This window comes from Lipophrys pholis (assembly GCF_963383615.2).
Source record: "Lipophrys pholis genome assembly, chromosome: 9".
NCBI classification, from domain to species: Eukaryota; Metazoa; Chordata; class Actinopteri; order Blenniiformes; family Blenniidae; genus Lipophrys; species Lipophrys pholis.
Genome location: NC_137639.1, coordinates 2,000,033 through 2,021,444, shown reverse-complemented (window position 1 = coordinate 2,021,444; position 21,412 = coordinate 2,000,033). Strand labels below are relative to the sequence as shown.

Below are 21,412 nucleotides of genomic sequence, written 5' to 3'. Positions count from 1 at the left end.
GTTTTTCTCTGGGTTTTGTCTTTCTTTTTTTTTTATTCTTTATTCTGGACTTGTTGTTTTCCTTTGTTTATGGCCCATTTCAGATATTGATACTGTGTGAGTGTGTTCTTGATGTTTTTCCTCCTCGTGTCTGTTTCATCTGTTAGGATGGCGGCTCGTTGGTGAAGTGTTCTGATGACAAAGTTTGTGTGCTGTGGGGTGTTCTGATGTCCAGAGGAGATGCTGATCTGTGTGTGTGGGTTTCCTGTAAACTGTGATTTCTATACTGCCGTCTTGTTTTTGGTGAATGTTCATATCCGGAACGGAAAAGAGTCCTGTTTGTTTCCTCTTCCTGTGAGAATTGTAAGTTTCCCGTGTCGTCCATGTTGTTCAGATGGTCTGTGGTCTGCGACAGCTCCTCGTACACCCTGAAGACAAAATAGACCCGGAGAACAGATCCAACGTAATATATGAAATCCCATGTAACTCATGTAACAGAACGTACATTGGTGAAACGGACAGATCCTTTAACATAAGAAAGAACATCAAACAGAAAGTGAAAACGAAACAGCAGGACGACTCACAAGATCACTGAAAGACACAGCAGAACAACAAAATGCTAAATCAGCCTCACCGATCACTGCAAAAGAAATAACCACATCATGAACTGGAATAAAGGAAGGCTCGTAACTTAGGAGGGAAACAGACACAAAAAAAGGTCAACCGAGATTAACACTAAGTAAGAACTCAGGCTTTTTGTCCTTGAAATGGCTGGTCTGAGCTGCTTTTGGCTGGAATCGTCAGTCAGAATGTCACAGGACCTGTGACCTCAGTGTTAATGTTAGCAGGGGTAGCTGAAAACAGTATTACCTGAATAACTAGACGTCTTTGCTGGATGCATTTGCTGGAACAGGTGCATGAGATGGCAAGAGTAGTGTCGAGAGTCGCCACCTGAAAGTAAGGAGGAAGCTATTTACTTTTGATCAGGGGTCTCAAACTCGCGGGCCTCAAATGGCCCGCAGACGTCCTAGTGACAGGTATGGCTCAGGGTTTAGTAAACCGGAGTTTCCAGGTATCATAACCCAGGAAAATACACGGGCAGACCTGGTGGCACCTGATTCATGGTACATCTTCAATCTTCTTCAGCTGGACCCTGCTTTCCTCACAACTGACGTCTCAACCTGGCCCTACTCACCCAGCCCTCCAGGAAGCCCTGGTCACCTTGGAAAGCATGAATGTTGTTTATGACGGTGCAGAGCGTAATGCCAAGCTCAGCACAGACTACGTCAGCTCTACAAGAGGAGAAGAACATTATCATAACATTCCTCAGGTGGTTGAAGCAGACAGAGAGGAAAGACCAAATCTGAGGAAGAGGAAGAAAACATGTAAACACTGTGATGCATTCTGGTTAAATTAAGTTTTAAGATAGGGAGGAGTGTTTATTATTCATGTTCATCATTGTTGGTTTTCTATAGGGGTGTATATCCTAATACATTGTAAATCATAAGTTTTAGTGTTGCCTGTCATGGGGTGCTTAGCGATTAAGAATCGTTATGTTTTTATTTGATAATTTGATAAACATGTTGATAGGCTACATGTCTGACAACAAACATTCATACTATACATAGATTTTTAGTTTCACAGTTTCAAGATCTTGGTGTTTATAGTTCTAGATTTGTTCATTTGTAGTTACATAATGTGTTGAATTTTTTTTTTCATATTATGAGTTAGTGGAATGCAATTTAGGCCCATATGCTTATTCAACGTCCCTGAAGTCCCCAAAGAAAAAACACTTTTGCCATATCTCAGAAAACTAATGATGATAGAGACATAAAACTTATGAGAGTACCAAAAGATGTGTAACGTCCATGTTTATATTCAACTTCCATTGATACTGCAGGGTTCTATTCATTATTTTTGCTGTTATTTAAGAAAGAACTGATTTTTCAGCCAAACTATAAGTCTGCTCCAAGCAGGAAGCTTCAGAGACTCGGTGGACCCGGTAGACATCAACAGAATTATATGAACTTTCTCACAGAAGTTTTCTTTGGCATATGTAAAAAAGTGATTCTAGGTACAGATTGATTTTCAAATATTTTGCAAAAAGTTGGCCAAATGATGCACCCTAAGCGGTACGTATTTAACAAAAGCACTAAGGCAGGTTCTTCTAGTTGCCAAAATTGAATTAATTGTCATAGAGAGAGAATGGACACAAGTCACAACCGAGGTTCTTGAGTTGTGATGTTGACACGAGTACATGGAGTGACTTTCACCTCTGGTGCGCCGACATTGGCCTCTTCTATAAAGTGTAGTTCAAAAATATTTTCCTTTCACGCAAATCACTTGTCCAAAGATTTAAAATCAGTATCAGTGTGGTTCCCATAAAGAACAATAAATGCACAGTCAACAAATCCATATGTACTAAAAAAAATTGGTTTGCTTGAAGTTAAAGTCAGAAAGATGAGTAGAAGAATGACAGCCAGTTGTTCACACAGCAAGCTAATTCACCTGATAAAGCTACTTTTATCCAGGTAAAGAAAGTTTCCAGGGTTTAATTAGCAATATTACACATGTATATATACCGCATGTATGAACTCAAAACATGTAATTGAGCTTCTACAAAGCTTTATAATATTTCAGTCGATGGGCCATTAACTCATGGGAAAACAATAGTGTTTGAGGAATATTGCTTAGAAATCTTCTTACATCAGTGAGTCTGTTGTTTCAACAGGTTTCTTAGCAGATGTGGTCTGGGTTGTCATGGTAAGCGTTGCTGGTAATTTGTATTTCTTAGAGAACACAGACTGACCAAGTTGTCATGTATACAGTACATGTGTACATGACAACTTGGTTCAGCTGGAACCTCCCAGGCCCTCACAACTCCCAGCACAACCTGGAGCCACTCCTCATTTCTTCCAGCGTAAGTGGACTCTAATGAAGTTGCTCTTTGATGCATTAATAACCTCCTCCTCCCTGCTGGGCTGAGAGGCCGACTCCCAAACAGCACCCTGCGTATCCCTGCCTGACATACACTCTTTAATTATTTCTTTCTCTGAGTGTTCGAGCGAAACGAAGGGGAAGAGGAGAGTGATGACATACTTCTAATGAACTGTTGAATAAATAAAACTGCTGTCTGAGCTTTAGGCATCTTGAGCCGCCATTAGGTAGGAAAGAGGTGGAACACAGAAAAAGCAGGAGGTGAATTAAGTGAAGGAGCGAGGTGAACAAATGACACATGGAGAGCACACCTGGAGTTACTCTGTCGTGGTCCCACTTGTTTTCAGCGCAACGCAACTGATTACCATCAATCTGACTCATCAGCCAGCATGACAGCCAGGTCTCTCCCAAATATAGGCAAAATCAAAGTTCTGACCAAAATATAAAGATGTAGGCGCCATGGAATGAACAGCAGAGCCTGCAAAGATTGCTTTGTTGACTTCAACGGTCTTGAAGGTCAACAAAGGTTTGGATGGTCTTCTGACGGGTTGAGAGGAACCCGGCAGGTCCTATGGTGTTTGGAGTTCTTGCTGCTGGTTTTTGGAGGTGCAGTGGTGGAAGTACCAGACTCTTTTCACAGGCAGAGTTTGGTGAGTGAAAGACTCTGCTCATGAATGGACGGGGTCAGATCGGTGTGAGCAGTTTCAGTTGCTGCTTTGTAAGCCAGTATCAAGCCTTTGAATGTACCACAGCCATCAAATGGCAGCTGAAGGAGAAATATGAGCAGTGGGGTGAAGTCTGGAGTTTTGGCCTTCTACAAGGAGTGTGGTTGTGTTCTATAAGGACAGTATCACAGGATTGTTTACCAGGCAACATGCTCAGCAAGACAACTTGGTAGATTTTGTGTGTTTGGGTTTTGGTGACCCAAGGTTCAGTCTGAAGGAGTTCTTTCATCCACACAGAGATACAAGCAACACAAGATGAGTCGGAATGCTAAAAATACCTCTGTATCATCAGCATAGAACAGAACTGAAGTAATGACAGAAATACATTTTTGCACTTAATTTATCTTAAGTTTGCAGTTTTGCATCAATTTATTCAATTTTTTTTTTTTAAAAATCAAGCTTCTTAATGTTTTCAGCCTTTTTGCTTTAATGTGATATTCAAAAGGCCACAACATCTGACACAAGTAAAATAATGAAATTGCTAAAAGTTGGAAAACAGTTAAAACATCTAAAATGGTTAATTCAATTTGAAACGGACTAAAATTTGTTAAAACACCTTAAAATAGTGAGTTTGATCTGGTGAAATGGTCTGAAAGGGCTAAACATTAAAGAACTAATTAAATGTCAACAACTGGTAAATATCTTAAAAGCATCCTGAGTAACAATAAGGCTTATTACGGTTAAACTAGGTTAATTAATTGTGTTATTTATATTCTAAAGCTTAAGCGTGTTTTGCTGCTCCACATAAATCCTATTTAGCAGAATTTCGTAAAATCTGCTCTTTCAGTTGGACAGGGTGGAGACCTGACAACAGGTGGAGTTGTGAATTAGGAAAGCCACAGTAGCGCCGCTGGCACCTTCATCGCAGTCATTTCTTACAACTCAACATTCTTCACAAGGAAGATGAGAAAACAGAAAAGCATCAAGCGTCCATGTTCGCTACCTGCCTTATCCAAACGAAGGCAGTGGGAGCTGACTAGAGTCTGCAATCAATTAGTATGTCTTAAAATGGTGAAAGGAAGCGAGGGGAACTCTTCCACATGTGCTCAAGAAGAACATCCAGACTGAGTCCAGCCTAGAAGTGGATTCTGCTGGGACTGTGCTAACCACCATCGCGCTGTGACGTTTATATGTAAATGTATTTATAGAAAAACAAATAAAGCTTGACAGGAATCCCAAAAATTTAATAGTAAATGCGGACTTTCGTCTCAAGCTATCGGCTTTACCCCTTAATTGTTTAAACATTTGATTACTTGGAGGGACACTGGCGGAATAATCAGCAGCTCATCTGCATTTTATAACCGTCTGATTTCAGAGTGGAAACATACTGCGGCCGTCCCGACTCTGCACACTGAGCTGTGTGGATTGTGGGTTTAATAAATCACTTTAATAAATCTGTTCCCATTCGAAATACAGATGTTTTTTTTTGTAAATCATGCTCAAAGCTTCCGCCTCCACATTGTCCACTGACGCCCCGAGCAGAATAAAATCAAGATGTTTATGTGCTCTGGTGTTTTTTGGACACATTCAGGAGGAAAGTGAGTCACCTGAGCAGCAGCATGACATGTGTACGTTTCCTCTGTACTGTGTGTGTGTGTGTGTGTGTGTGTGTGTGTGTGTGTGTGTGTGTGTGTGTGTGTGTGTGTGTGTGTGTGTGTGTGTGTGTGTGTGTGTGTGTGTGTGTGTGTGTGTGTGTGTGTGTGTGTGTGTGTGTGTGTGTGTGTGTGTGTGTGTGTGTGTTGCCAGCTGTCCTTCACAGTGACCGTCTCTCTGCTTATCAGCGGCACTGTGAGATTGAGGGCCATCACCCACACTCTGTTGCCATAGTGAAGGCAGACGGAGGGCAGCTTGAGTGACAGCTGATCCTGCCACACACATTTCTCCCCCTTCACACCTCCTTTAATGTGCCGCTCGCCGTGCGGCCGCCACTCACCGTCGCTCCATCACAGACTGGAGCCGATCAGCCGTCCACTGAAAAGGCAGCCACTGTTGGTGGAAACCACTCGGACCTGTCGGTCCTCCGGGAAAAGCTTTGGGAAGGAGCCTGAGCCTGTGGATTTAAAGGGTTGGACCCTTCCTTCCATAGCGACCTTTAACCTATAATATGTGACAGACCGAGGCTCTGCTTACACAATCTTTTATGGCAGAAAAGATATACTACGTGTTGCTTCTTTGTTTAGATTACATGAGTGTTGCAAGTCTGCAAAAACTGAAATGTTTTCCCAGCGCCCCTCATTGTGCCCATCTCAACAGTAAAAGGTTCTGAGTCCCGGTTTACATGATGTCTCAAGTAAAAGGCATCGTTTTTGCATTTTAGCGTCAGGAGAGTTTCGTGCTTTCCCGGCAGCGTTTTAAAAACGACTTCCCTTCACATGGAAACGGCAGAAATGCTGAAAACGATGTAGTTTTCATGTTCGGCCTCCAGTGGGCAGTGTTGATTGTTTTCTTCCGACACATTTTTCCTTCGTCTAAACGGTGAAATCCAACTAGTCCATTCACACTCCACTCGTCCATTCTTCTGAATTTAACCACACTTTTCTAACAGAGTGTGTATTTACTCTGAACCACACCATCATCTTCACTTTTTAGAAGATACTGAGTGGGCCTACACAATGGACAGCTTAACAAGAGTGTGAATGCTCACATCAAACAGCTCTTTGCATGCTCATGCACATGGTTTCCTTACAGAGCACCACCTAGTGGCCTGGCATGCAAACTGCGGCACTTTAAGCGTGTCTTGTGTTGCCATGTCTATGGCTATATTTGTTAAAATATTGTATGAATGGGTCATTTTTCTGAAATTAGGACAGGATGTCGATCCCTTTCAAGCTGGTTATTCTTGTCTGAAGAGGGCGTCAAAGTGTAATACATGAAACACAGAGGTGGGATCATTATGTGATATGAGAAAAGAACAGTTATAAAGAAAATTGGGAACACAACACATAGTTATGTGTCGTAAAATCGACTCAAACGGTTGACAAGATGATGTTTGTTATGTACTGACTGGCTCCTCTAGTGGTTGCCTTGTATCTTGTCAGAAGTATTTTGACTTGTTGGACTCGTGGTTCGCTCATGTCCCATGTATTGGTTTGTCTATATCTGTATTGGTTTGTCCATATCTGTTTTGGTTTGTCCAGGTCTGAGTTCTTCTGGCTTTGACTTCATGTTCTGGTGTTTGACCCATATCTTCTGAATTGGGCAACCAATCAACAGCAACCAGCCACTTACATTATTATTTTCTTATAAATTAAATCAGGTGAAAACTCGTTCTGACAGAGATAATGGTACAATAATATCATTAGTTGCTTTATCTTAGTTTTTTTGTTTTGTTTTGCTTTGTTATTATTTTCGTGTAGTCATTACAAATCACATTACCCAGTCTTCAATCCAATGGAAATCAGTATAACTAAAAAACTAGTGCCTCCTCACCTGCAGAATTATTCAGTGAACAGACATTATGAATGGAAGTTTGGTTGTGACCTGATTTCTGACAGATCATTTTCTTGATGTTCAGTTTTTGACAATAGAGGAGCAGCGCTTTTTGCTTTTTATCTGTTCATGAAAAAACTGAAGAAAAAGAATGCTGCTCATTGCTAATTTGACTTTTGGTGTGACGTTAATTCAGCCTAATTATTTCCACAGCAAAAATGATGATATGATTTACAACACAAATACAAACCCCAGACTTATTTCTATATATTAATGACAAACAGTTTGGTTGATTAATGCTGTCTTATGATTCAAAAAGTGTTTCATTACCAGCCTTTTGGGGTCATTTCAGATATTTTGTGACTGCAGCACCACAGTTTGGACTTTCTGCACACTCACAGTTCTGTTTCCTATTTCCTGCATGAAGAATTCTCTTCGACAGGATTGTGGTGTATAGGTCCACCTGGATGGTACTCTTTCTAAATGTCTTGGGTTTACATTAGATTATTCTAATCCTCCTCACATTGTGTATATGTAATGAGGTTTCTACTTTTCTTTCCCTCCCTCCCTCATCTTGCTGGCTCAGATCGGGCAGCTTGTCTTCAAGGGGTTGAAGCGTCTGAACCGGATCCAGTCGCTGGTGTTTGAGACGGCGTACAACACCAATGAAAACCTTCTCATCTGTGCTCCAACCGGTGCTGGCAAGACCAACATCGCCATGCTCACCGTTCTTCACGAGATCCGCCAGCATCTGCAGCCTGGAGGAGTCATCAAGAAGGATGAATTCAAGGTGTGACGCTCACACACACACACACACACACACACACACACACACACACACACACACACACACACACACACACACACACACACATATAACTACTGCATATTCTGCATACTCATGATGCGAATCACAGACCGCCCGTAGCATGTTTTATAAAGATAGTGTCACCTCTGAGGACTCAATGACTTCTTCGTGTTTTTTCAGTATGAAGCCTCATGAAAACCAAATGTGCTCTCTGCTGGAGTTGGAACTCCCGGTGCAGAGATTCATCAGCTGAGATTCCAGGCAGTGCTTTAGCAGAGGCTTTGTGATGTTGCCCGGTCAAGGACAACTAGATTTAGCAAAATACATCTTCTCCAAAGGGCTTAATCAGCTCTGCTGTTCTCAGGATTCAAATACAATAGTGACCTGTACTTATTAAACTACTGAATATATCTTTATTAGAGTCTACATTACATTATCTGTCAGCTGCATAAAAATACCAACTCATCTTTGCAAGTACAGTAACTGTAGGAACTCTTCCTCACTCCAATGTGTTTGTATTTACACCTTGAAATATCCAAAACAAGATATATTTTTTGACATTTTTGAAGTGAAATCTGTGATGTTTAAATGGCCTGAGAAAAAGCTAAATATATATATTACCCCTCATCCTCATCTTGTCAAAGTACACATTGGACATAATACTTCCCTCCAAAGGTATTGGAACAGTGAGGTCAATCCCTTTATTTTTACCTGTAGACTGAAAACATTTGAGTTTGACATGAATGAATCAATATGAGACAAAAGGTTAATGAAGGTCTCACTATCTACTGTTTGCAATAGACTTTATGAATAAAGTCTAGGCTTCAACAGAAGACGCAAAGCAATCATTAGCAAGAAGACAAGCTTGGAATTTACCGAGAAGATCTGAGCCTCAGAAACTCCGGGACAAAGTTTTATGGACTGTTGAGACAAAGACTGACCTTTACCGATGTGATGAAAAGACTCAAGTCTGTGGAGAAAAAGACTCTGCTCACGATCCAACACTCGTGAGCTCCTCTGTGAAACACGGTGGAGGTGATGTGTTGGTCTGACTCTGCAGAATTCTGTTGGGACAGTTGAATGATCTTCACTGATGTCAAACATAACGGCGGATGAACTCTCAGATGAAGTCCACAGAAATGTTTTGTCAATTTATCAGAAAGAAGCAAACAAAGTGACGTGATCTTTGTGCAGCAGGATAATGACCCTACTGAACTGAACAGTGCAGTTCACCAGGAACCACAAGATGAAGGTTTTCAGACTTAAACCCTACCCTAGTGTATTTAGCATGAATAATCCTCAAGCAACTGAAAGAGGCTGCAGTGAAAGCTTCAAAAAGAGGAAGGCAGAAGTTTAGTGAAGCAAGTGCAAGCAAACCATTTGGGACTAAATATTAGATATAATCACTGTAGTTTAGATTAATCAATTCCAATACTTCGATACCTGCTCCACCAGCTGAGCCTCAGCAGAACTGATCATCCATCGTGTCCCGCACTCAAAACATCTTCACCTCTGAAAAGAAAGAAAGACAAGCGCTTTCAGGAATGCACCAAACACCAAACAAAAACCCCCTTTACACCACAACCATCTATTTTTCATTTTCTCTTCAGCAAAAGTGCATTTTCAGACGGCAATATTTTGATAGCAGTTTCTTTAATGCAAGAAATGTGGAAAGGCGCATGCACACATGGTGGTGTGTCTGACGTGTGATACAAAGAGTTCAGCTCCTTTCAGCCGCCCCTGGTCAGATGGGCTCACTCATGTGACGTATGGAAGAAATGTGTCTCCACGTATGCAGATGATGGTCGACATAATGTTAGTAAAGGTTCACTGTTTTAGAGAAGTGCTCTGAGATCCTCCATTCTCAATGTTGTCGAGTTGGTTGGCCTTGTACAGAACAAACATGAATGAATGAATGAATGAATGAATGCTTTTTTTCGGTTAAAAATAAAAATAAAAACAAAATCATGTTTTTACAAAATAAACAGACAGCAACCGAAAAAGGAATCGGCTGAAGCCTCAAGGCTTATTTGTTCCTATCCTGTACCATCATAGGATTAACTGAATAATTCACAATAAAACATCACTAATACTCCATTACTACTGAAAAATCAAATTCAATCAAATTTCATTGTAACCTTTGATAATTATAGACTTTAAAGTCTTCTTGAAAACATACATAGAATTACACATCTTTATTTCATCATTAAGTCCATTCCATAATTTTACACCCAAAACTGACTCACATCTGTACCTGATATTAGTTCTTACTTTGTGAGTGTCAAACATTAGCAAACCCCTTAGGTTATAAATCCCCTGCTTTAGTTCAAACAATTTTTGAATACAACCTGGAATTGTCTTATTTACCACTCTAAACATAATTTCTAATGTTTTTGAATATACAATGTCCAAAAATGTTATTGTATGTGATCTTATAAACAGCTGATTTGTGGAATCACGATATCCAACTTCATTTATTATCCTAATAGCTCTTTTTTGCAGTTTGATTATTGGATCTAGGTTTGTTTTATATGTATTACCCCAAATTTCAACACAATATGTCATGTATGGCATCACAAGTGAAAAGTACAGCAAATGTAGGCAGTTCTTATTCAGTAAATGTCTTGTTCTGTAAAGAATAGAAATAGATTTGGATAATTTCTGTTTTACATATTTTATGTGAGGCTTCCAACAAACTTTATCATCTATTATTACTCCCAAAAACTTAGTTTCATATACTCTTTCAATTTCAACATTGTTTAAATTCAGTTTTACCTCAACATTAGGCCTTTTACCACCAAACAAAATGAATTTAGTTTTACTTTCATTTAGTGATAACTTATTTGAAGCAAACCATTTGTTTAAATTCATCAATTCTATTTCTACAGTTTTTAACAACTCCTTTATGTTCCCTCCTGAACAAAATAAATTAGTATCGTCTGCAAACATAACATATTTTAATGTATTACTGACTGTAAAAATATAATTTATATAAAGTATAAATAACTTTGGTCCCAACACTGAGCCTTGTGGAACTCCACAAGTTACACGTTTAAGATGAGATTTAATATCATCAATGCTCACATATTGAAGCCTATTATTCAAGTAACTTCTTAACCAGAGTTGGGCTTTCCCTCTTAAAGTAACTTCTTAACCAGAGTTGGGCTTTCCCTCTTCTGCCATACCGTTCACATTTCTGCAGAAGTAAAGAGTGATCGATCGTATCGAATGCTTTACGCAAATCAATAAACACACCTACTCCAAACTGCTTATTATCTATAACTGTTGCAATGTTTTCTACAAATTCCATCACCGCTAATGATGTTGAGCGATTGCTCCTAAATCCATGCTGATGGTCATTCAATAAATCATATTTCTCAATAAAGGAATCAAGTCTCTTTACAAACAATTTTTCAAGAATTTTAGAAAATTGAGGCAGTAAAGAAACTGGTCTGTGATTAGAGACCAACTGTTTGTCTCCTTTTTTATGAATTGGTATCACTTTGGCTGTTTTCATCTTTTCTGGAAAAACACCAGTTTGAAAGGATTTGTCACAGATATATGTTAATGGCTCAAGGACACAATAAATAACCTCTTTTATAATTGACATATTGAGGTCTTGGCAATCAGTAGATTTTTTGCTCTTAAATTCTTTTACTATTTCTAAAATGTCGCTTTCAAGTACTCCCCCAAGAAACATTGTGTTACATTTATTGAAAGTTAAATTAAAGGTTTCCTTTTTTCCATCTATAAGGGGAATCTCTTTTGCTAAATTAGGACCTACATTAACAAAGTAATCATTGAACTCATTACCGTGCTCTCAATACCCTCAGTCACTGAATTGTCACTTTTAACAATGTTTGTTGGAAAACACCTGTCGTTACGATTCTTGATCACCTCATTCAATACACTCCAGGTAGCCTTAAGATTTTTTTTATATTTTTGAAGCAATTGTTCATAATACATCTTCTTGCACATAGTGTGCATGTACAAGTCCTCTGCATTCTGGACAAGTTGCGTTTTCCAATTTGATGAAGACGATGACGTTTCAGGAACATTCGGTTAGATGTTTTAAAAAAAATAAAATAAATGCTGTTTTCAGTAAAAAAATGTCTTATTTCCACTTGAAAACTTTGTATTAACAAGCACTTAAGTTGTATCTCAAGTAGTTGCCCTGTGCAGCGTTTCACTGCTCCCTGTCTGCCTCCCTGCCTGGAACGCTGCCCGACAGTCCCGTTTTCCAAGTGTGTCAAACACCATCTGCGATTCGTGCTGGATCTCTTCCCCGTCCCCTCAGCTTGAGCTTCATGTTGGGGACAAATGAAGAAAGCAAGCAACCTTCCTATGTTTGAATAGAAAAAAGTCAAGGGGACTTTATTGGTACTCGTAGCTAGATTCTTTCTGCACGAACAATACAAGACATCCGACGAGTCACACATTTAAAAAACACAAGGCGGTAAAGCAGCAGGCATGGACAGGTACTCACAGGCTCACTGACAGGATTAAAAGTAAATAAATAAATCAAAGAAACACTAAAATGCCAACATAAAAGAACCCGTTAAAAGCATGATTAAAAATGGGTGAAAACCAGGTTGGCCTGTTAGATAATAAGATCAGACCCAGAAATAAAGTGCACTCAGAGAAACATGAACAAGCTGTTCCTAGAGCATGCTGTCTAAAGTTTTGGGACTTTAACTCTCTGTCCAGATGACAGAAGCTGGACGTCTCTGGCCAGGGGGAGGGTTTCTCCCCGGACACGGAGCTGGACAGTAGCTGTGGCTGCCTGTAATACAGTGACTGTAAGCTCAGCTCTTAATCCCCGATCTCGTTTAAAAGAAGGTTTCCGAGTCATGACACCAGTAAAAACGCTAAAACAGATTCAATTAAAGCATGATCAATAAGCCAAACGGAGACCTCAGACAAGTAAAGAACAACCTTTTGATCACCAAAGGTTTTTTCTGAGAAGGCCATACTTCACAGATTGTATTCCACCAAGCAGCTCTTCAGGGTCATGTTGTGAGAAAGGAGCCAATCCACTCTGGAAGGTATGTAGAACCATGAATGTTTCCCTAAAGGCACCGGAATGACACCCTGATGGAAGCACAATAGAAGGTGGAGCGTGAAGGAAACGCAGCATCTTCTCCCAGCAGACAGTAACCATGACGTTGGTGGCAGCCTCATGTTGCTGTTGCAGGAAGTGGCAGGCGGGTCAAAAGGCAATTTTTGCATGAAAACTTCCTCCAGAGCTTTTGCACTCATTGACTGGTCTTACATTCCAACAAGACAGTGAATGAAAGCACACCTCCAAGAACACAGAAGACTGGCTTCAGAATACAAAGGCCTGGAGAGGCTCCGCCAGCGTGAACCCGAACCCCACGCAGCTTCTGAAGACGGATGTGCACCGGAGCTTCCCAGTCTGAGCCGTTCTGCCAAGACGAATGAAAGAAAAACATCCAAAACAAAAGGCGAGCCAAGCTGGAGACACCACTTCCAAGAAGACTCGCGGCTGCGCTGCTGCCAAAGGTGCTTCATCTGAGGCCTAAGTGAAGTGTCTAAATACTGATGGGAATGGGATGTTTCACTTCCATTTGCTCATTTACCTTTTTACCGGCCTTGCTGCCTTGTCGACACATTTTAGGAAGAAAAAAGGGTAGAAACCAAACAAACCTGAAGACTAGAATAATTCTTTTCAATATAATCATTTTAATCATCTCTGCTGGAGTCCTGAACTATAATGTTGCTTTAATCACAATTTGAGTTTTTCTCTATAATAAACAAACACACAAAATCATAGACAACAAAACCATTATTATGCTGTTTTGACTGAAATATAACTTTTGAAAAAACACTTAAAACCAAAGCCAAGGGAAAACATCGAAAAATATGGATGAAACTTCACATGTAGAAACATTTTCCTGAAAGTCAGCTTGTGCTGCCTCCCTATCAGACTTCTAATGATAACCTACTGCCATGCTGTAAACGTGTCCCGGTGGAAAACAGTGTGGTTCTAAGCTGTACCGACTCAGGATGGACACATGGATGGAAAACATATGATAGAATAATGAAACCAAACAGGAAACATTCAGATTTCATACAAAACACAACTTCCAGGACTGTTTGCTTGTTCTTGTGTTCCAATGCTTTGATAGTATCATTGAATTTATCTTTGTTTTTAAGTACCTGAGTCACACGTTGGATTTGGTGTTTGTCCATGTCACCTTGTCTATAATACCAGTGGACAGTCTGGACGCTGTCATGCGTCTTGTCCAAAGTCTTTGGACTTGTTTTCTTCCACATCTGTAGCGTGGAATCAACCATCACGTTGTCATGTTCCCAGTTCTTCTGACAGCTTTAGAAGTGATCACACTTTTGCATTTTGCTATTTTTGAGAGGATTTTTGATCCGTGGTGAAAGTGTCCGCTCACACTGGAACAAATGAACTGTTAGTGTGTTTCAGCCCGTTTCTCTGAAATGAGCCAGAGCACAGAAAAACGACGAGGGTCCTCCCCACATGGGGAAACTGCTGTGGACATCTAATTAACATTTAAGCTTTTTAGTTCAGAGTTATAATTGTGTTTTACACACACTGTGCATTAGCACATCCAAATCAGGGGTCACCTTTACTGCCCCGTGGTGGACCCTGCATGTCACCAGTGCTGCTCTGCTGAACCTCCAGCTCGGACTCTTTGTGTGAGGGACTGCAGCTTTCTGCTTCGATGGCATAGACAAACACAAAGGGAACTATTCAAGAGACAGACTTTATTTTTCAGCATTTATTGGGGAACCCTACAATATTTTTTCTTTTACTGTGTGTTTTTGCACTAAAATGTGACTGCTGGGCCCATTTGAAGCTTTTAAGCAGAATGGATGTGAGTGTGAGAGGAGGAGGGTTTAGTTCAGAACAGCTGCTTTTGGCTGCTTTCAGCACGAAGGCGTTTCATGGAGAAACGCAGCACAGACATTTAGCTGAAAAAAAGAAAATTCTTTCTACAAGTTTTTCATGCTTGAGCCTTCACACCACCTGCTCCAGTCACTTTCTGCTTTGTTAAGAATTTTATTCCTGTTTTTATTCTTACAATATATCTCTATTGGTTTTTTTTTATAACTTATTTTTTCTGTCTTTCCATAACTTGTGTTGATAAACACACTTGTGTTGATTCCAAAGCATTTATTCATAGTAATGTTTATATGTCTGTATTTCATTTTGATTATTTGTATCTGTGGGTGTAAGAGTCGCTGACAATTTAAATATCCTCCTTGATGAGTGAAGTGCCCACTCTACCAAAAAGCTAAAGACCAATCTATAGCCCCGTTTCCACAGTGCCCCTTGGTGCCGGTGCCGGTCGGGTGGGGTCGGCTATCCTTAACCAGACCCATATCAGTGCCACGTTTCCATTACACGGGGTTCGGTTTGAAATGTAGGCGGGGTTATGAACGGTGTCGTAATCATGCAGGATGTGACGCCATAACGGGACATTTTCCAAAAGGTTTCCTGATTGCTGCAGAAGAAGTGATTGGAAATGGCTGCTTGCTGGGAGAACAGGTCGTCACGGACCAATGAGCAGACGGCAGTGTTGAAGCTCCTCCCCCTCATATCCGGCACGTTGTGCCTGGTACCCCAAGTGGAGGGGTAGCGAGAAATGGTTACCAATGGTACCGGTTGGTAACGGTTCTGAGTCAGTGGAAACGCACAACAACCGGTTCCGACCTGACCCGTACCGGCACCCAGGGGCACTGTGGAAACGAGGCTCATGATATTCATCAGTCTACCAGCCAACTCTGCAGATAACGTGTCCTCTCCAGATCAATCAGCTCTTCTCCATTTCCTCCATCACTCTGTCCGGCATCCCGCATTTGTTGTTTCATCTTCTTATAACCAGAACGTTATCTTCCACTGCTGTTTGTCTCTTCTTTTTTTTTTTTAATCATCCTAGGAGCAAAAAAATTGAGGATGATATTATATCAGGATGAAGATGGAGGAGGTTCAAAAGAAATATACCAACATTTTTCTTTTTCTTTTTTTTAAAAGAAGATTCAGGAACAGTCACCTGTAGGTAGTTCAGTCTAAAAACAGTGGTCCCTGTCTTTTACCCCCACTGCGTGGAGTCCTGTCACATATTCTGATAAATAATTCAGACATCCAAACGCCTTTGTTCTCCTTCATGAAAGTTCCCAGTCACAGTTGGGAGGTGCCAGCCACCCATGTCGGCCACTTTTTCATGCATCACCATCAAACTTTACCTCGTCGCCGGTCGCCGGCATAATATTTCTCAATAAATTGTGATTTTTTTTTTCTGGTTGCCAGGGAACAAATGATCCTGCCTCTGTTTGCTCATTTATCACCACAGTGTCCTTCCAGCTCTGTTCCCCTCCTCCCCCTCCTCCTCCCTGCTGCCCCCAAAAGCCTACCTCATCCACTACATTTCCATCTCCTTCTTCTTTACACTCTTTATTTCATGTCTCTCCCTCTCTCCCTCCCTCTCCAGATAGTGTATGTAGCTCCGATGAAGGCCTTGGCAGCTGAGATGACTAATTACTTCAGTAAGCGGTTGGAGCCACTGGGCATTGCTGTTAAGGAACTCACTGGAGACATGCAGCTAACCAAAGGAGAGATCCTGCGTACCCAGGTACACACACACACACACACACACACACACACACACACACACACACACACACACACACACACACACACGCACACGCACAGAGTCAGAAAATAGTTCAAACTCAGGAGCCTGAAAGAGCCACGTGTGTTCTCTAGCGCCCCCGTGTGGATTGGATGGTGACATGAATGAACAATAGTCACCATACTGTAGGTTCTTCAATAAGATTTGGCTTTTCGGACTGAAGACGACGACGACAGGAAGTCTTTTATATTGAAAAAAACCTTTTGTAGATCCAAGGTAGAAACAGTCTTTCCTGAAAGTTCCCTCTCTTCCCGTCGGTGTTAATGAGATGCACTGAGATCTCAGGGAGGCGTCCACCCGGTCACTTGACTCGGCTCCTTTGGAACTTGTTGTTTCTAAATGTTCTGCTTGGATGCAGTTGATGTATAGTTCTTTCTTTTGGGCGACACGGTATTTGTTGAGTATTGGTAAAAGCGATGTGACTTGCAATCTCGGCTGTTGATGTCCAAAGAAAAGTGATTTTTCTCTCCTGGAACATAATCTCAACCAGACAGAACTGTGACACGTGTGTTTGTATTTATTCTACAGTGGACCAGTTGTTCACTTTGTGGTTTTTCATCATTTTGATTAGATTTTTCTACTGTTGTGCTTCTGATTTCTGTCCTTTTGTCGCCATGTTCGATGTAATAAATAAGTGGAATCAACACAATCTGACGCAGCAGCTCCATTAGAAGAGCCAGTGCATGGAGACATGTTACAGTTCAGTCAGTCTTCTTGATATCATGATGACTTAATCTGAATAAATTAGGTTTCCCTCAGTTTGCTGCATTTGTATGACGGTACCACTGCTACACCGCTCCACAGTTCAGTGTAATTTAATCTATTTTCAAAGTCTTTAAAATGTGAGAACATGTCCCAACTCTCATGTTGCTCATGGTTGTTCTCACTAAGAGAGGTAATGATATTGTTATTGTTTCTGAAATTCATGGACAATAAATGTGATTCTTTCACTTTGAATCTGTTAAGCCTTTATGCATAGTCTGTAACTGTTAACACACAGTGCTAAACCTTATAATATGTATTACACTTAGAATGCTTCTTGTGCTAGTACCTTTACCCTCCAGTCAATCCAAATCACCCTGAAAAAGGGAAACTTTCAGACATCCAGTTTTCTGTGGCTGCTGCTGCTCATCAATAAACTCCATCCTGGTGTTTAGCTTGCCCTAGGTGAGTTTACCTGAGGTTCCCCTACGAGCACCAACAGAGACAGATCTACAACACTCTGCTGATATAATAGTCTGTCTGGTAAATCACAGTCCCAGAAAACTCCCACTCTTCTTTCATACAAGGAGAAAACACAGACAATGTATTCTGGATTGATAACTAGACAGACCATAATCACCAATCGACTTTCAGTGTTTTTGGCGAAGACATTTAGACCCTGTTTATATGCAACATGGCAGAAACCCTGAGAACAATGTAGTTAGTATGCCAGGCCACTAGTTAGCGCTCTTGGTTGTTTTTGTATTGAAACCAGACGAACATGCAGTAGAGAACAATGAGCTCTAAACATTAACTCTGGGAGAACATTCTAGTGGACAGACCACCAAGTTGGATTGTTATTACTGTGACTGTCAACATAAAACTACCAAGTTGGATTGGTATTACTGTGACTGTCAAAATAAAACTACCAAGTTGGATTGGTATTACAGTGACTGTCAGCATAAAACTACCAAGTTGGATTGTTATTACTGTGACTGTCAAAATAAAACTACCAAGTTGGATTGGTATTACAGTGACTGTCAGCATAAAACTACTAAGTTGGATTGTTATTACTGTGACTGTCAAAATAAAACTACCAAGTTGGATTGGTATTACAGTGACTGTCAAAATAAAACTACCAAGTTGGATTGGTATTACTGTGACTGTCAAAATAAAACTACCAAGTTGGATTGGTATTACAGTGACTGTCAAAATAAAACTAAGTTGGACTGTTATTAAGGTGACTGTCAAAATAAAAGTACCAAGTTGGACTGTTAATGTGGTGCCTGTCAAAATAAAAGTACCAAGTTGGATTGTTATTGCGGTGACTGTCAAAATAAAAGTACCAAGTTGGATTGTTATTGCGGTGCCTGTCAAAATAAAAGTACCAAGTCCAGGAGAGTATGCACTGGGAGTCGTGACACCATTTCAGAAAAGTTGCGTTTTCCCCTTTTTCCATGGAGTGGAAACGTTTTCATAAAGTTGCGTCTTCAGTGAGTCCGAGGAGCGCTGTCATACAGAGAGTTTTGTGTTTTCACTTGAACGTGTTGTCATGCCAACAGAGCCTTAGAGTTGTTTTCAAATAGAGATTAAAAGATGAATGTTTAAATACGGAGTGTCTGTTGAACGGCTGTGTTGTACGCTGTCCGCCTCACTCCTTACCTCACTAGTTTAAACTCGGCTGCATCTTTTCTCAACGTGTCTTTATGGCTGGGTGTTTAGGACTTTAGTGTCGCCTGCGGTTTTTCTGTGGTTTGTGACCCACGTTGTCAGTAAAATAGGGGAGAAAAAACTAGTAAAGACAAAACAAAAGAAGATAGAAAATAATTTGGTCACCATTCAGCAAAACTATTAACGACGTTAATGACCATTGAAAGGAGAGTGAAAAGGTTTTTATGATCACAAGCAGCTCTCCATTAAATGTTTCTTCTCTCAGTCGGTTCCTCCTGGTCTGTTTGCAAACCAAAGCTGCTTTCACACTCACTTTAATGTGAATACATTCTACTGAAGTGCTGGTTTAATTCATTTGTGAGGTATGAGGAGAAATAATATGACATCTTTCATATGCAGGTCGACATAGAGAAGAGACAAACAGCAATCAAACATGTCTTTGGATTGTAGGAAACAGCCGGCGTACGCAGAGATAAACCTTCACAATAAGGTGTGAAGCCCTGGATCAGAGGTCTGTGATGTGGTACTAACCACTGCAACTGTCTTCCCAAGTCACTTTCCTTCAAACATAATTTAAAAAAATCTGCCACTTTATGTGACATATGGCCGACCCCCAAAGGAAAGCACAGCTCGACTGTGATCACAGCCTGACTGCGTACCATTTATTGTACAATCATATTCATGTTTGTGTGGCGAATAAGTCCCGTCTTGAGACTAAGATCAGCACTGATCTGATCCGCCAGCACGTATTATTTCTGCTTCAAAGATTGTGTCTGTGACACGGAGCTGCATTGTGTTTAAAAACACATCAGGGAGCCTGAGCGTGGCTCTGAGTGACACGTTCCCTCATATCATTACAGCAGACTGGAGTTAGATCTTTACTCCAGCCCACGTACGCCATCCTACTGCTGCACATTCTCACTGGAGCACCAAATGAGGATTAATCTGCCGCTGAGAAATAGCCCCGGACCAGCGTACCACTTCCCCCAGTTTGAGTAACGTTTGCTTAAAACTGAAGTGACTCGGGGAAGCAGTGAGGCTTTTTAAAAAAGTCTGCGACGAGGGGCAGCGAGGGAGTCTGAGGGGACGAGAGGAACGGTTCCACTCTTACAAGTCAGACACATGAAATGATGTAAAAAGTCAACGTGCTGCAAGTGTTGCCCGTTGGAACAGATGTACCGACAGTTACACTCCAAGAGAAAGGATCAGCGATGTGAATGTGAAGTCACACTGAATGCTGCACTGCTTTCTCTCTGGCCACTTTACTTAGTTACACCTCCATCTGCCTTCAGAACTGATTCAGTCCTGGTTTCATAGATCCATCAATCATTTTCACACATCGGACCAAGTCACACGGGCAAGTCAAGTCAGCTCAAGTCAAGTCAGCTCAAGTCAGTCAGTTCAAGTCAAGTCACAGATTGATATTTATTACCTTTGCCAACGAAAGTTAGGGAGAAGCTTATGTTTTTGTCTGCGTGTATTTATTTGTTTATTGGTCCGTGTGTATGTATGCATGTATTTTACTAACTTTTCACAAAAAACAAAAACCCGATCTGCATAAAACCTTCAGGGATGATTTGACCCTATCCAAGGAGGCTTCCATACAATTATGAGAGCGACTGGGTCAAAGGTCAAGGTCTGGGTCACGGAAAGGTCATAAACGTTTTTGTCATAATGCGGTCAGGATCGGGAATTGAAAACTGAACATTTTGGCCCTGGTTTGACATAAATAAGATTAAAACTGACCTAGTCCTCGACCTTTGACCCAATTGCTCTCAGCATTTAATTATCTTTAATTATCTTTAATTATCTTTAATTATCTTTAATTATCTTTGTGTAGATAGTCATCATATTTATTCATTGAGGGTTCAGATGATGCTGCACCGCTCTGTTATGTTGTCGTCCTTTTCTATCACATTATGAACAAGCTATTAAATTATTAGGATTCACGTTATCATTAAAAATGTCCACGATTAATAGAAACATGAGGGATTACCTTATGGCTCATTATTCCATCATTTCTAGTAGGACTTGTTGAGTTTGTTGTTTTTTGTGTTTTTCTTGATTTCCGTGCTTCTGACTTCTGTTTAGTGAAGTGTTTTTTTTTTTACTATCTCCACTGTTTTCTTCTATCCATTTCTTACAGTTGAGTGATTCTTTTCAGGTACATGGAGCCTGTGGTTTTATCATGTCATGGTGATAAATGTGAGGTATTTTCTGCAGCCCTATACCTTCTCACTCACTGCTTACACGTCCTTTTGCAGACCTTTCAGGCCGATTTCATCTACAAAGAAACACTCGTGATGACATGAATGAGCAATTCTCCTAAATGCATAAGAAAATGTCGACCACATGCTGGTGCTGGAGGTTTACGAGCAGATTTAATTGAGTGCAAATGGAAGTTTATGCGAATATTTAGAAATAAATGGGCTGGGACAGACAGCTGCCACCTGCTGCGACACCGTGGTTTTCAA

General features: G+C 40.7%; 1 protein-coding gene across 1 annotated transcript in view; it reads left to right on the top strand.

Annotated features, from left to right (window-relative positions):
* The window catches only part of ascc3 (activating signal cointegrator 1 complex subunit 3), a 218,626-nt gene that overhangs the window by 71,832 nt on the left and 125,382 nt on the right, over positions 1-21,412 (top strand). Inside the window, exons 9-10 of the mRNA XM_080471968.1 lie at positions 7,657-7,860; positions 16,365-16,505. Of these exons, the coding sequence (XP_080328094.1) occupies positions 7,657-7,860; positions 16,365-16,505 (345 nt within the window). The remainder of the gene's footprint in view (positions 1-7,656; positions 7,861-16,364; positions 16,506-21,412) is intronic.